Source organism: Elephantulus edwardii, unplaced genomic scaffold (genome assembly GCF_000299155.1).
Source record: "Elephantulus edwardii isolate Elephantulus edwardi_28Jun2011 unplaced genomic scaffold, EleEdw1.0 scaffold00121, whole genome shotgun sequence".
NCBI classification, from domain to species: Eukaryota; Metazoa; Chordata; class Mammalia; order Macroscelidea; family Macroscelididae; genus Elephantulus; species Elephantulus edwardii.
The window spans coordinates 457,152-472,311 of record NW_006399871.1 but is presented as its reverse complement, the minus strand read 5'-3'; the positions used below and the strand labels follow the sequence as shown (position 1 = coordinate 472,311).

The following is a 15,160-nucleotide window of genomic DNA, read 5'->3' as shown; positions in this document are numbered from 1 at the left end:
CCTGATGCCCAAGGTCAGACTGTACCCTCAGAAGCCTGCATGGAGTCTGCAGTCCCATCTCATCCCCTCTTCATCCATGTGGGCATGCCAGCACCCCTCACACACAGCATTCAGCCCCACCAGCAGGGAACCTCACCTTCTTTTCTCCAGGGCCATCCTGTGTCAGGTTGAACACAGGGAGTGTTCCTGTCACAACCAGACCCAGGCCCTGAAAGGAGATGAGGATGATGGAGCCTCCTTCCTGTGCCTTCACCCCCAGTATTCAGAGCAGGGGCTTGGGCACAGTCTCCCTCTCTCCTCCCTCATCTTTATCTGTTGCCAAAAGGGGACCCTCAGGGGATGTCACCCCTTGGGCACATGCTTGAGGAATGGTAGGTAGCCCCAACCCCTGCCTTGCCCAAAGGCCCTTACCAGTGCATCCTCATACACGTTGGTCCATTGCACCTGCTTGGCTTCTTTGCCTGCCAGCACCATGGGCCTGCCCAACACGTCCAGGTATTCCTGGAAAGGAGGTTCAAGCTCTTCAGGGCCCTGCCCCTCCCACTGTTCTGTCGGGACTGTTCCGCCACAATCCACCAGGGGGCGCCCTCACCCCACACCAGCCTAGGACAGCCTCATCCCAGCAGGGGCCACAGGGGCCTCCCCAGTCTCACCTGTGTGTTGATGCGGATGGCCCCAATAGAAGGGATCTCAAAATAGTAACCTGTGGGGGGGGGGGAAGGGGGCAGAGGCAGAGCTGGGCGGCTCTGTGGGGCCTTCAGTGTTCCTGTACCTGAGGTGTGCCCAGAGCCTTGATCTGCCCTGCAATCTCCCTGTCTTTAGTGTCTCACATACCCATGACTGTGCTGTCACCCTGTCACTGGGACTGCTGCAATGGAAGAGCGTGAACATGGGGGTCCAGGTAGCAGTGTGGCAGACACAGGGTGAAGGGAGGTGCTTGAGCTCTGAAGTCCCCCATTCTAGAATGACCATGACATTCTGAGTCCATCTAGGGGCCAGTCCCAAGCACACACAGAGATGGCCTGCTCAACACACAAGATTCAGGAGTGGAAAGGCTGGGAGGCAGGTGGACAACGGACAGACACTTGAATGGAAAGGTGGACAGACAGTGGATGAAGCAGCTTAACAGGACAGACAGACATATGAAAGGGCAGGCGGGAAACAATCCTGATGGACCACAGCATGGCAGGCAAGCCCCGTGTCAGTGATGCCCGGCCACAGTACCTTTGTTGGCGCAGGCCATCCACTGTAAAGGCGTCACGTCGTAGTTGTGCTGCCCCACGGAGAATGTGAACACGCGTACCTGCAGGGTGGGGGGAAGTGTGAGGTCACTGACACGGCCACCAGAGGACAGCCCCTCCTGGAGCTGGGCCCTGGTCAGAGAAGCGCCGCCCGGGCTGAGCCTCACCGTCCGGTTGGGCCAGTTGTACTTCTCAAAGACGTCCTGCACACGGTCCTCGCCTCCGTCCGTGAACATCATGATCATCTTGTTGCAGTTGGCGCGAGTGATGTTGGACTGGGCGGGGGTGGTCGTGGGGTCAGGCATCTCCCTGGACGGGGGCAGGGCCTCCCTCTCCTGGCAGGCCCGGCTCCCTGGCCCTCCTTCCCCACGGCAGACGGTGCTGTCTGCCCGAGCCGCCTGCCCGCTCGGCGCTAACTAGACCATCTGTCTTGATTTCTCCAGTGTCTGTGCCTGGGCCCTCCACCCGCCCCTTCTCGCTCGCTTGCCCACCCGTGGGGCTCACATTCTGTAGCTGGTCGAAGGCATATTCAAAGCCGGCCTTGTAGCCTGTGGTGCCCTTGGCCACCATGCCCTGCACAGCTTCCTTGAACACCTTCTTGTTACGCACGTTGGCCTGCACCAGGTGTGTGAAGCATGACACAGGTTGTGCCTTTTCGTTGAACTGCAGTGGGGAAGCAGAATGGTGAATGGCCTCAGGCTTCCAGGCCAGGGAGCTGCTGGGGCACAGGGGCGTGGTCGATACCCTTGGCACTCACCGAGGCCACATTCACGTAGTCATCATCTGAGAGTGTGTCCAGCATCTCACAGACAGACGTCTTCATCAGCTTCAGGGTCAGGCCGCTCACACTGCCGCTCCTGCAGAGGTCAGATGGGGGTCAGAGAGGTGCCAGGTTGGCCTCAGCCATCCTCCCATGATGCTCCCTGGTAGCAGAGCCCACCCTGGTCCTGTCCCAGCCCGGCCTGCTGACTCACACATCCACGATGATGACCATGTCCTTGGGTGATGAGGCCCCTTGGATATACCTGCCCAGAGAAGCCTCAGTTAGGGCCTTGTCCATTGCAGCCTGTGCGTCCTCCCTTCCTTCATGTATATATTAATTCAACATGTTTCTATTGAGTGTCCACTGCAAGGGCTCGGCACTGTTTGAGGCACTCCAGGTACCATGTTTAGTGAGGTACCGTCCTTGCCTGTGACACAGTGACCTCATTTCTCAGTAAGTGAACTCCAAGAAAGGATGAGGCGGCGATCCAGAGAGAAGGTGGAAGATTTATTCTCTGGCCTCAATGACTTTTTTTTTTTAACTTGTTGTGTGACATCGAATCGGATCCAACTGGCACAGGAGGGGATTGTCCTTCCCTTTCCAGGGGAGCATCTGGTAGATTCGAACTGCATGGCTTTGGGATTGCAGGGTAGCTTCTTTCCACTAGGCCAGCAGAGCTCCCCTCTCAGTGGCTTTTTGTGTTCCTCGTCGGTTAGGCTTCCAAGCTTAGCTGTGTGTGGGATGGAGTAGGTGGCAGGGAGGGAGGAGGCCATGGATCCTGGAGAAGTGGGGAGCACCAGGGCCTCCTAGCCCAGCCTTTTAGTGGAGCCACTGGAGGGGTGTCAAGGTCTCTGATGAGTGGGGGTGGGGGCTGGCAGACCCTGAAGAAGGGCACATTCATCCTCGGGAGCCCTCGCTGTCCTAGTCTCTGTGCACTGAGGGAGTGGGGGTGCCGGGCAGCGGATAGGGGCAGAGGCAGTGGGGAGGCCTGCCTGGGTGATGGGATCCATTTTCCAGTGGCAACGATGTGTGAAATGAAAATTGGATAGAGCTGGCTGCGCCCTGCTCCGAGGCCTGAATATCGGGAGGGAGGGGAGCCGGCGAAGGGAGGTAGGGGTGTCACTACTCAGCACCCCCAACACCCTTCTCTGCTCACCAGGGTCTCCTTCGGACGTCGTACAGGTCAATCTTCTTGGGGGCTCTCCAAGGGGTGGCTGTGGGAGGACAGAGGGACCCAGTTCTGACGGTAGATAATGTAATCAGGCCCTTTCCAGCCTGCAGGGCGATCATCCCACCCTTAGACCCCACGACAGGTGGGCTGGGGAGGAAAGAGAATGGGAGCTAGGTGGGCAGGGGGGTGAGGAGGCTGGCACCCACCAGGGTAGTAGCGGGTGACGCCAGTGGCACTGCCAAAGACCTGCCACAGCAGCGTGGGGTCCTGCCGACGGTTCTCGATGAACACATTCTCCAGGGCCTCTGTCCAGTTGAGTTCATTGAGGATGACAGTAGCTGTGGTGGAAGCAGAGGGCTGGGGTGGCAAATGCCAAAGCTGTCCCTACTGCACCCCACTTTTCTTGCCCCCAAAACACCCTTGAATGTCACCCTGCCTAAAAAAGTCATCTATTCTCTGCCTGTCCAGTTTCCTCCATTCCCCAGAGGCTCCTCGAGACAGACATCCTGGTCCTCACCCCATCCAAGTCCTTGAAGGTCTGCTTTGGCCTAACCCTTAGCTCATTAGGCAGAGGAGCTGTGGCCTGTGGGCCCAGGAGTGGGGCACTGAGGTGCTGAGGGCTGTGAGCGGGGACTCCGCCCAGCATCCTGCCTGGAGCCTGAGGCTGCTCCCCTGGGAGCTCACCCACTCAGCATGCACTCCTGGCCGCAGCCACAAGAAAGCAATTAAGGGCCCGATGATGGGGCTGGAATTATTCAGCTATTAAGGTACCAGATAAGCTGGAAGCCACTCAGCTCCATGATTAATCAACTGGGGCCAGGAGCAAGCAGGGGTGGGGGCAGGGGTGATGCCTTGAGCCTGCTCCAACACAGGCCCCGCCCACATGCGGCCTCGCGTGTACACACAGAGAGAGAGAGAGCCCACATTCACCTAAGGTCAATCTGCAGTCAACTTGTAGTCGTGTATATAACTCCCCCTCTATACCCGACACTAAAGAGCTTTGGTGGACTAGTGGTAAAGAGCTGTGCTGCAATCCTAAAGGCACACGGTTCTAATCTACCAGCTGCTCTATGGGAGGAGGATGGGCAATCTCATACTATTTCCGGGCCCCCAGGGTCGGCTGTGGGTTGGTTCCGACTCAGCGGCATACAACAGTACCATACCCCACACTGCTCTGAACTCATCTGTTCAGAAGCTCGGACTGCTGCCATGGCTCAGGGGGACACACACACTCATGCTTACAGACCACACTGCACCTCAGTGGCTCCTGCCCCAATGAGATCGCCAGCCACTAAGCCCCCCGCCCCTGTCTCTACCCTTCTGTGGATGCACATGTCCTCTCCCTGGCCTGAACCGCTCCAGGAGTCATATTCTCAGAGTAAGGCTCTCCTCACTCTGCTTTGGAGCTCCTTTAACACAAGCAGAGGCCCAGATGGTTTGAACAATGTCCCCCTCCCCATCCCAGGCGGTTCTGAACCAGCCCAGTGGCTCCACAGTTGTGGTCTTCTATGCCCTGTACCTGTGTGACGTATGTGCTCATAAGAAAGAAGTTGTTGCTACGTACTGTCAAATTGGAACTGACTCACAGCTGACTCTGCAGCAGGTTTTCAGAGGCAATAAATCACGTAGGAAGAGACTGCCTCTCTTTCTCACATGGAGCAGCTGGTAGATTTGAACTGTGTGCCTATTACTTGGCAGTGCAACTCCTTACTACTAAGCCACCAGAGCTCCCCTGGAAAAAGCAGGCGCGGGCTATCTTCTTCCACCAAGCCTTTGTAGCTCATCCCTTCACTCCTGGGTGGCTATGATTTTTTCCTGCAGCTGACTCAACCTCTTTATTCCCAAGTAACACCCTGACACATCACTTCTCTGTCCCTGGCAAACACCCACCAGGAGCAAGAACCAGACACTACTCTACCTTCCAAAGCTTCGTTTCTCTGTTCAGAGCAGAGTATCTGAACATGGAAGCCTTCAGGGCAGATGAAGAGCTGTGACACACAGATACAGATGCTCAAGACTGCCCACAGCCAGGGGGCACTGTCCTTCCAGAGCACCAGAGCCTCTGATGTGCACTATCTGTTGCCTAGCCCCTCCCCCGGTGTTCTCGCTCCATCTCTCCGTCCCAGTGGCTGCCCTTAACTGGCCGTAATGTGAAAACAAAACACATTCCTAGCACTGGCTGTGCTGATTGAACAGTATGTTATGGTTTCAGTCCCAATTTAGAAACTTAGTGAGTTGAACAATTTCTATTTTCTCCTTAACAACAAATAAAGTCGGGCTCTCAGATAGTTCACAGAGTACAGTTTGGCCTGAGAGGTAGGGAGGGACCTCTCTCTGCTTGGAAATTCCTGCCCCATCCTGGACCTCAGTTTCCCCAAGAAAGGCTTAGGGCAGATGGTTCTGGAGACTGTTCTGGTTACTGGCAGAGGCATATCTACAGCTTGTGTCTAGAGTCAAAATGACACCCTTGTCCCTTCTGGGCTGTCCTTGCCAGTCCATGTGGCCGCATGCACACACACACGCACGTGCACGCACCCTCACCTCGAGCCACATTTGTGCCAACATCCTGCTCCTTCCTGGAAATTTGCTGCTACTTGGCACCACTCACATATACCCCATACTCCAATACCCACGTACATACACACTTAGATCGAGCTGAGTTGGGAAACGGGGACCATGCCCCCTCAGGCAGGCGATTACAGATTTAATTAAAAGTGACACAGTAAATAAAAAACATATAAAATGTAATTTGTGTGGGTAGCGAGGGGTGACTGGGGAGGGCGGTGTGGCTCCTGTTTTAATTAGCGTGCCTGCCTGTGATAGTGCCCCTCGACTGGCTCGGGCAGGTGGCCTGCGGGTGGCCTGTGGGGAGGAATGGGCAGGTGTCCTCACCCAGCCCTGCCTGAGGCTTCTAGGAAGGCCAAGCTGACCCTAAGGGTGGGGGGCAACCCTGAAGACCCTGGTGAATTCCCAGCATTCTGGAGCTCATTCATCAGCTCTGGGATTTCTGCCCTAGGACCCCTCAACCCAGTGGTCTTCTTGGATTAAGAGCTCACAAAGTTACTTGAATCCTGGGGCTCCCTACACAATGCTTTATTCCTGCCCTCTTTCCCTTTATATCCCCCCATGATCATCAGGAAGTCCCTTCTTTTATCTACTTCAAATCCTTCTAGCTGTAGTAACCTGCTTTTCCCATTGAGCAATGCTGCTCTGTCCCTGGAGCTTGGAATCTCAACCATCCTCATCCCAGCCTCCTCCCCCACCTCCTCAGTCCTGGCTGCTCTGAGCTGGAAACCATCTTCTCAAGCCCTTGACTATGTGCTGTCAGCCAAGGAGAAGGGAGAAGGCTGGGGTCTGGGAGTAAGCTGTAGCTCCCTGTCCATTAGCTGATGGGCCCATCCACTGTAGGGCAGGGAGTGCGGAGGATGGGCAGGACCTGGTACAATGTGAGAGTGTGTGTGTGTGTGTGTGTGTGTGTGTGTGTGTGCATGTGCACATATACATGCTCTAAGGAGACTGCATGCACGGGCAGAAGAAGTGCAATACTCTGTCGCTTGCTGGAAGCCTGGGGCTTTTTACATCCTGGCAGTTCATGTGGGACTACCTGTGAGAACAGGTGCTTGCTTGTGGGGTATCAGTGAGCCCCTGTGATGGGGCTGGGGGGCTAGGTGCCAGCCTGAGAGTGCTGGGAACAGCCTTGCCCCTCTGGTGGTGTGTGGGGGTAGGGCAGCCCCTGCAGCTTGCTGGGTGCACTCACAGCCTTTGTAGATGTCCGTGGGGATCTGCACAGCTGCATACGAGTAGTTGACCTTGTTTTTGAAGTTTGGGTCCTCGACAAAGTCCAGCCTCAGGGTGCTGACCTTTGATACTCTCTCCATATCTTCAATCTCAGGGTCATCCTGTAGAAAGGCACACCCCCCGCCCACCCCCAGAATTATCAGGACTGGAAAAAGGTAGGGTGGGATCAGGCCAGCCTGCAGGTGGGACAGGGTGGGCCACGGGCTGGAGACAGGGCCATCTGAATGAGGGGTACTACACTCTGCGGTACAAACAGACAGAGATAGAGAGAAATAAGGACAGATGGACAGGGGGCATGGACTCTTACCAGATGGCCTGTGACTCCTCGCTACCCCTGCCTGTCTTTGCCCATATTCCTCATATTTAAAAAACCCCAAATCTAAAACCAAAACTAATATGACCCTTCCCCCACAGCACTGAGAAGTAATTATTAGCAAAGGGGCAAACACATTTAGAAGGGTTGGGCTGCTTCTAAGACAGCACCTTCTGCAACCACAGGAAGCCCTGACACCCCTCCCAGGAGCTCTGTGTCCCCCACCCCCTAGCCAGTGTTCCTTTGGCAGTGGGAGTGGGCCCTCGCCCCATACAGACAGAAGCACCAGCTCTGGCAGTAGGGTGGGCCCAGGGCTTGAGCTGGAGTGGGGGCAGTAGTCCAGGAGAGCTGGGCTGGGTGGGGAAAGCATTTAGACTTAGTGGCCTCTGGATGGCGGGTCCATGGCGCCTGCTAGCAGCAGGACGATAAGGGCTCCCGTTGACTTTCTAAAATGAGCTGCAGCCGTCTGACAGGTGCCAATTATGGCATCTCTCAGCCGGGCAGGCTGGGCATGCGCCATGCGCCCCCGCCCACCACCACAGGCTGGCAGGAGCGGGTCTACGACTGCAGTGTGGATGCCGCAGCCGAGGGGGGGTGGCAGGCACGGGTGCAGGTGTGCAGGGGGGAGGGAAGATGGTGGCAGAGAGAAGGGAAAGAGAGAGAGAGAAAAGGTAGAAAAAGCCAGACTGACGAGGCTTTTCCAGATAAGGAGAGTGGCTGAGACAGGACAGAGAGCAGAGCTGGGGGGTTTCATGCCCTCAAAGGAGGGGATCCAAGGGTCTAAACTACCCTATGCTCTCTCAAGACCTCTGGCCACCCCAAGTTTGCCTTGTTTCCTCTCCCGCTAAGGGCCTTACTTTCCAGCTGACCCACTGTGTCCTGGGCACGCCCCTCATGTCCCCACCCCAGGTGTTTTCCCAGGCTGTGCTTTATTCAGGCTAAGAAGTGATGTGGCCACAGTCGCCTGGTTCCCCGGCCGGTCAGAGAGAGGTGCCTGCATGCACAAGGCAGTGGCCTGGCCTGCAATAGGGTTGGCTTGTTTCTGAGAGACTTGTAGACAGCCACCCTTTTTTAACTTCTTCAAGGGTGGGTTTTGTGTGGCAGACCCAAATTGCTACTCTTCCATTGCCCCTTTCCTCGTGTGTCAGTGCTCTGCGGCCCTGGCACACCCCTGAGGACACCCGGGAGGCCTGGGTGCCAGGTAAAAGCCAGGGCAGGCAGCTGCTAAGCAGGGAGGTCCAAGTGAGTGGGGAGCCCGCTGCCTGTGAGGCGTGAGCCACTCACGTTCTGCTTGGAGGAGGGGGCGGGCAGGAGAAGAAAGCCCCCGAAATGTCAGCAGCAGATGAAGGGCGCTGGAAAATTTAATCTCCCAACTTTCCCAACTAATGTGACATTTGGATTCCGTTCTGATAAGCTATCAGCTGGCGAACTTTTTTCCCTTCCTTTCTCTTTCCCCCACCCCCACCTTCTGGCTGGTAATTTAAAAGTAAATGGTGTAGAAAGATCTCTAACTGTACCTCTGGCAAAGATTAAAAAAACAAAACAACACAAGAAGCACGGTCGCCGGCAAGCGTGTGCGTGCTGTTGTTAATACCGTGGTCTGATCGGCCTGGCTGTGTTTTAGCTTGCTGACCTTGGCCCAAAACCCTGGCGTGAAGTTTTGGGCAGTCTTGAGGTCTCCAGCAGACGTCCAAAGGACTGGAAGCAGGAAGTCAACAATTTGAAGCCAGGGACTAGGGGACTGGGACACAATTTGGGGTACAGGGAGTTCATAGAGGGGGCATGAGGGTGGGGCCAGCTGGCCAGCTAGCCCCTCAGTGCCACCCCAGAGCTCAGGGGCTTTGTATGGTGGGCGAATGCAGTCTCCTGGTTTATATTTAATGCACTGATTGCTAAAATTACAGCCCGCTGCTGAGGGGGGTAAGGAATTAGATTCAGGGTCTAATTAAAGGTTCGCTCTTCATTTGAATTTCAGATTCCAGCTTTAATTTTAGCAACTTCTCTGGGAGCCACAGAGGCTCAGCCAAGGGGAAGCACACCTGCTTGAGCCCACCCACCCCTCTTGCTCAGACCCCCTGCCCGCCTGCCCTCCCAAAGGCTCAGCCAGCCCGACCTGGCCTGCAGACCCTGAGAGAGGTTTGTTGTTTTTTGGTTTTTGGGTTTTTTTTTCTTTGCTTCTCCTCTTGCTGTACTATTGGACACCTCCTCCGAGCCCCAGTAAACACTCCGAGGCCAGTAAGCCCAGAAGAGGAAGATGAGATTCTGGGTGTCCTACAGCAGCCAGTATGGGGCTGGGGATATGGGCATCCCAGAGACTGTGCTGTGGTGATATCTCTAGTCACAAAAGGGGCAGTTGGGTCCAAGATCTTTGTCATGAAGACAGGCAATGGGGCTCAGGCCTTGACAGTTTCACTTAACATTATCTACCAACAGTGTCCTTTGACATTCTTGTCACCCTCAACATCCTCTCAAATAGTCATCCATACTCCATGAGTCCTCTGTTGACTAGGGTCCCAGAGCCACCACTTTTGAAGAGAGTGACTGCAGCTGACTAGAGCCCTCTCTTGTATCTGAAGAACAGGCACACGGATCCCCAGTTGCCTCGACAATGGTAAGGGACTAGCTGAGCTCAGGCCAAGCCAGGCAGGATCTGGTGCTCAGTACAGGGAAGCTGCTCATCCCCTTGGTACAGGAAAGGGAACTTGTACTGGAGATGTACTTGGACATCACTTAGTGCTACGCCTCCTCCAGGAAGCCCTCCCCTACTGCTCCTCTCCAACTCTCCCAGTGCGTGCTCAGAAAGACCGCTTTGATGCTCAACTTATCAGCTGTTCTGTGTGTGTGTTTTTACTTTTGGGGGGTGGGTCCAAGGGCCTCACCACCACCTGGCCTGTGGTTGGAGCTGGGTTCTCCCCATCTTGTGCAGTGAGGCTCTGTCCATTAGTGGCCACCAGAACACAGCTCTGGAGGAGTCAGGGAGGTTGTAGATATGAGTGATGGTGGCTCTGTGTCCCCACAGGATGCCAAATGAAGAATCCTAACATCCATTTTACAGCTGACCCTTCCTAGGCCCAAAGGGAGTATGGCATTCACACTGCCCCCACCCTGAGGTGCAGCAGGCGGGGGTGGGGGAGGCGGGCACTCACCAGCTCCGCGTCAGCCTTGGCGTCATAGTACATGATGTCTTCCTCCTGCGGTGGGGAGGGATTGGAGAGAGGCCTCAGCATTCAGAGCCCAAGATTCCCCTGAGATGCAGCCAGGACTCCAATATCAAGGCCTGAACGGTCACCTCAGGTTCCTCTAGTAGTCCTGAGGCACAGACTGCCTCTCTGCCCCTTCACAGTCACCGTCCTGGGGGGCTGGATGAGTCAGTGCTGAGGGGCCCAACTCCACCCCCACAGGCTCCTGGAGGATAAAGTTCCAGGTTGGGGATCCCTCCGGGCTTCCTGACTCAGAGAAGGGGTCCCTGCACTGGAGCCCTCTGGGAGGCTGACTCAGTGCAGGCCCCCTGATAGAGAGATGCTGGCTGAAGGGTGCAGTGGGGTGGGGGGTGGGGAGATAGAAAAACAGAGCTTAGTCTGGGCCCAAGTGAAATAATGACTCGCCGCCGCATCTTCCAATTTCTTCTATTAAAAAGCCTGCTCATTACGGGCATGTACTTATTAATTATCTGTGATTTGTTGTGAAATGCAAGGGGGTTTACACAACAGGAGTGGGAAGAAACAAAGCCGGGCCCGCACGCCTGCTCCCTGGCCCCCACCCACCCTGCGTGCCACCCCGCCCGTCCTGGCCAGGGCCCCCCAATGCCTGCCGCCTGGGTTCTCGGCCATCTGCACGTCATAATCACCGGCCGCCCCGGGGACCCGTAACATAAACGGGCTAATTTCATGTTTAATGATCTTTAATCAGAACCCAGCTCGGCTGTCAGAGGCCGCCAGAAGGTGAGCCTGGTGCCAACGAGTGCCACTCACCCAGAAGGGACTGTCCCCCACCCCCCTTAGGGCCGGGACCCCGGACAGGGCAGCTGTCCAAGGAACCCTCCCCAGGTACTCGCAGGCCTGTTTTGTGCAGCCAGCCCCTGAAGCACATCGAGAAGTCTCTGCTTCATCAGGAGGCCATTTCTTTGTGCTCTGAAAATGAGGGTGTTGACCACTCCTGCCTGAGAGTGCAAAAGCATTGAGACAGCATTTGTTCTTCAGGTGCTGAAGGTCACCTTGACAGCCTCAAGACCTTGTGGAGCCCTGCCTGCTCTGTGTGACCTCTGCAGGCCTGAGGGCTCCCTCTCTGGGGCTCATCTATCAGGGAGGCCCTTGGCCTTGAACCAGAGTCTTAGGTCATGGCCCAAGGCAGTTAGCATTGAGGTTTGTGCTGGAAGCAGTCCCTGAGGGGTGGTGGTCTCTCACAGGAGACCTTCGGGGTGCAGGTCACTGCTGGACACGCAGGTGTAGTGCAAACATTCTGGAAACCTGTCTGCTCGGTGGTGTGCTTGGGAAGAACACAGCCTCCTGATGACATTAGACCAAAGGTGACTCACAGTCCCTATCCCACAGATTGAGTCACTGGGTCCTAACAGCCCCGTGACCCTCATTATACAAATGAGGGAACGAAGTTAAGGATAAGAAATGCTTAACATCACGGATTCATTTCCAACCCCTCCCACATTCACCCACCCACCAGTCCAGGAAGCCCAGACCCCAGTGGGCTGTGGCGGGGCCCCCGGGCTCCAGGTTGTGCGGCCTTTCCCTGCGCTCGGCTCCGACCTCAGCACATAATGAAAGCTGACATTACATCAAACACAATAAGGAGTTTCAGTTGATGAAGATCATTCCTGAACACACAAACCCATTAAACCGAGGGGAAAAAAATATCAATTCAACACACTCGCTGGCGAAAAGAAAATGTGATTTGTTATCTAAAAGGGGGTTATAAACACGGCTCTGATGCTCTTTCCCTCCGTAATGAAAACAGGCGGGCGCGATGGGAGGACTGCAGATTAGAACACGGGGCTTTACTTGCCAACTTTTTAAGAGAACCTTTCACAAGGACAGGAAAGGGCACTGGGTGGGGGCTGGTCACTCTGGGACTCCAGGTACCCTGGGTTCCTCTCAAAGGTGGTAGCTGGGACCTTCCTGCCCTGAGCCAACCCTGGGTGACCCTGCTATTCACTCGGACCATCCTTCTAGCTGCTCCAATGGCTACAGGTCTCTGTCCTGCTGTTTCCGGGTCTCAGCAGAGGTTCAAGATATTGGTGGCATCAGAGAAAGGGTGGGGGCGGGGCATTCATGTCAAACTGGAGGATTTCCAGTTCTCTGGAGACAGAAAAGTCTCAGGAATCTGGATGTGTTTTCTGTCTCCAGGCTTGGAGAGGGCTGCAAGGGGAAGAGCTCTCTCTCTCCGATCCCCACCACCTTCAGGAAGTAGCCTGAAACAGTGGCGAGGGAAGGTCACATATATAAAAATACACTGTAAACACAGCAAGCTTCTGTGACATGATGTGGAGCAGGGGTGTGGCAGGATGGGGCTGGTAGGGCTGAGGTAGGAAGGTCCCTGAGAAAACCTCTGGATCTTCTCTAGGCTGTACAGTGTTTGAGTGACCACCATTTGTCCCTCTTCTCCTGGGTTAAATAACAACGAGGCAGTCCTGCTACTTAATGATTATTTGGTAAGGTGCTGACAAAGGGGCCTGGGTTCAAGTCCTGACTTGGGCTCATGTGAGCTTCTGAGCCGTAAGTAGAAACTGAAGCTGAAACTTCAAAAGCTTTATCCCACAAGTCAGCTCAGTGGCTCCACAAGGACTCCTGGGGTCATCAGACTCCCGGGGCGCCTGGCCAGGTCATACAGCCTCCATAAGGCTTGACTTCCAGGTCCCGATAGTCTCATTTGCGAACTCAGGATGATGACACCTAGTCTCGAGGGTGCGGAGAGGACTGGGACTCTACCCAGGGTTGGACCTGCTCACATTTGCACCTTTGGTCCCACAGGAGGGGCTTAAGTGTGGAAGGGACCTCCTGAGTGGGGCAAAAGAGGGTCTTCAACATCTGTAGTCCCCAAGTCTGACAGCCCCCTTCCAGAACTAAAAGTTCCACTGCCATCAAGTTGATTCAGACTCAGAGTGACCTTCTACCGTGTTTCTGAGGCTGTAAATATTTTTTAAAATTTTATTATTTCGTGTGTGTGTGTGTGTGTGTGTGTGTGTGTGTGTGTACCTTCAAATTGGATCTGACTGGTACAGGAGGAGATTGTCCCTCCTTTTCCAGCAGAGCATTTGGTGGATTCAAACCACATACCTCTGGGATTGCAGTGTAGCTTCTTGCCACTAGGCCACCAGAGCTCCCTGAGGCTGTAAATCTTAACAGAAGGCTGCCCATCTTTCTCTCAAGTACTGGCTAGTGAATTCGACTCGCTGACCTTCTGGTTAGCAGTGGCACAGGGTTATGCCACTGGAGTCGCTGATACTTCCACCTCCCTCAGTTACCTGTATTTTAGGGGCTATTTTGCTCAAATTGGGCAGAGTATGGAGGGTGTCATGTCGCTGAACACACACATCCACCCCACTCCCTGTGTACACATGGATGGCATGTGTGGGTGGGCTGGGAGCCCTCCATGGCCAGGCTAAGGTGATACATACATGTCCTTTGGAGAGGGCACAAGGGGTGTGGGCAGGTGGGGAGCGAGCGTGGGGTGAGTATGGGGAACAGTAGTTTTCATCTGTTTGAAGTGTTACAGGGCGGCTGCCATGGCCTGGCCAGACGTGACTAGTCCTGTCCACCAGCCCCCTGTGCAGGGCCCCGGCCAGCCCTGGCTGTGCCAGTAAGGATGCTTAGCCTTCCTGCCCTGGCCCACTGCCAGCCTAGCTCGGCCAAGAGGACTGTTTTCCGAGAGAGCCGTCTGTCGCCGGCTTGGCAGAGGAGCAGGCAGCGGGCCCGATGGCTAGGGCAGGCCTTCAGGCCGGGGCGGCCACCTGTCCTGTCCAGCCAGCTCCTCTGATCTGGCTCAGCCTTCACAGATTCCCCAGACAGAGCTGCCTCCCCCTATAGACTCCCGAGGACAGAGCTGCCTCCCCCTATAGACTCCCGAGGACAGAGCTGCCTCCCCCTATAGACTCCCGAGGACAGAGCTGCCTCCCCAGTCAGACTCCCCTAAAAGGGATTGCCTCCCTCATCAGAGCCCCCAGGACAGGACTGGCCCCCTCATCAGATTCCCCAGGACAAGGCTGCCTCCCCCATCAGACTCCTCAGGATACTATTGCCTCTCCCATCAGACTCCCCAGAACAGGACTGCCTCCTCGACTAGACCTATCCAAATAAAACCAACTTACTGCCATAAAGTAAATTCTGACTCATAGTGACCCTCTATCAGGTTTCCTAGGTTGTAAGTCTCCAGAGGAACTCATGAAATATTATACAAAATGGGTGACCTTGGAGGACATTATGCTGAGTGAAATCTCAGTCACAAAAGGACAAATACTGCATAGTGCCACTATTGTAAAGTGGGGCTGACACTGGAGTTGGGGGTAAACTAAGAGGGGATAAATTTTTTTTATATATATAATCAATATATTGCATTAAAACAGATGAGGGAGAGTACTGTTTAGGAGGACTATCTGATTAGGTATTATTGTCATGACAAGAGTCCAGAATGAAACCTGCATAGTGGAGTGGACTCAGGGGGAGGGGATTGTATAACAATGAAATTTTTTTTTATACTTGTCAAAGAGAAAAGTGAACTGGGGGGAGGGGTGGGCCGAGAGGAAAGTGTGCAACAATGAATGAATGAATGGAAAATAAAAAAATAAAAAAGGGAGACTGTCCACCTTTCTCCCTCAGACTGGTGGATTTGAATTGCTGGAGTTCCTTATTAGATCCTCTAGGACA

At 54.8% G+C, this 15,160-nt stretch overlaps 1 protein-coding gene across 1 annotated transcript in view; it reads right to left on the bottom strand.

The window, feature by feature from the left end:
• Positions 1–15,160, bottom strand: part of CACNA2D2 (calcium channel, voltage-dependent, alpha 2/delta subunit 2) — a 163,051-nt gene that overhangs the window by 13,088 nt on the left and 134,803 nt on the right. Inside the window, exons 5-16 of the mRNA XM_006892862.1 lie at positions 10,433–10,477; positions 6,933–7,074; positions 3,382–3,513; positions 3,161–3,218; positions 2,216–2,266; positions 1,999–2,098; positions 1,746–1,904; positions 1,409–1,516; positions 1,225–1,303; positions 654–703; positions 412–501; positions 137–208 (exon numbers count right to left, since the gene is read on the bottom strand). Of these exons, the coding sequence (XP_006892924.1) occupies positions 137–208; positions 412–501; positions 654–703; positions 1,225–1,303; positions 1,409–1,516; positions 1,746–1,904; positions 1,999–2,098; positions 2,216–2,266; positions 3,161–3,218; positions 3,382–3,513; positions 6,933–7,074; positions 10,433–10,477 (1,086 nt within the window). The remainder of the gene's footprint in view (positions 1–136; positions 209–411; positions 502–653; positions 704–1,224; positions 1,304–1,408; positions 1,517–1,745; positions 1,905–1,998; positions 2,099–2,215; positions 2,267–3,160; positions 3,219–3,381; positions 3,514–6,932; positions 7,075–10,432; positions 10,478–15,160) is intronic.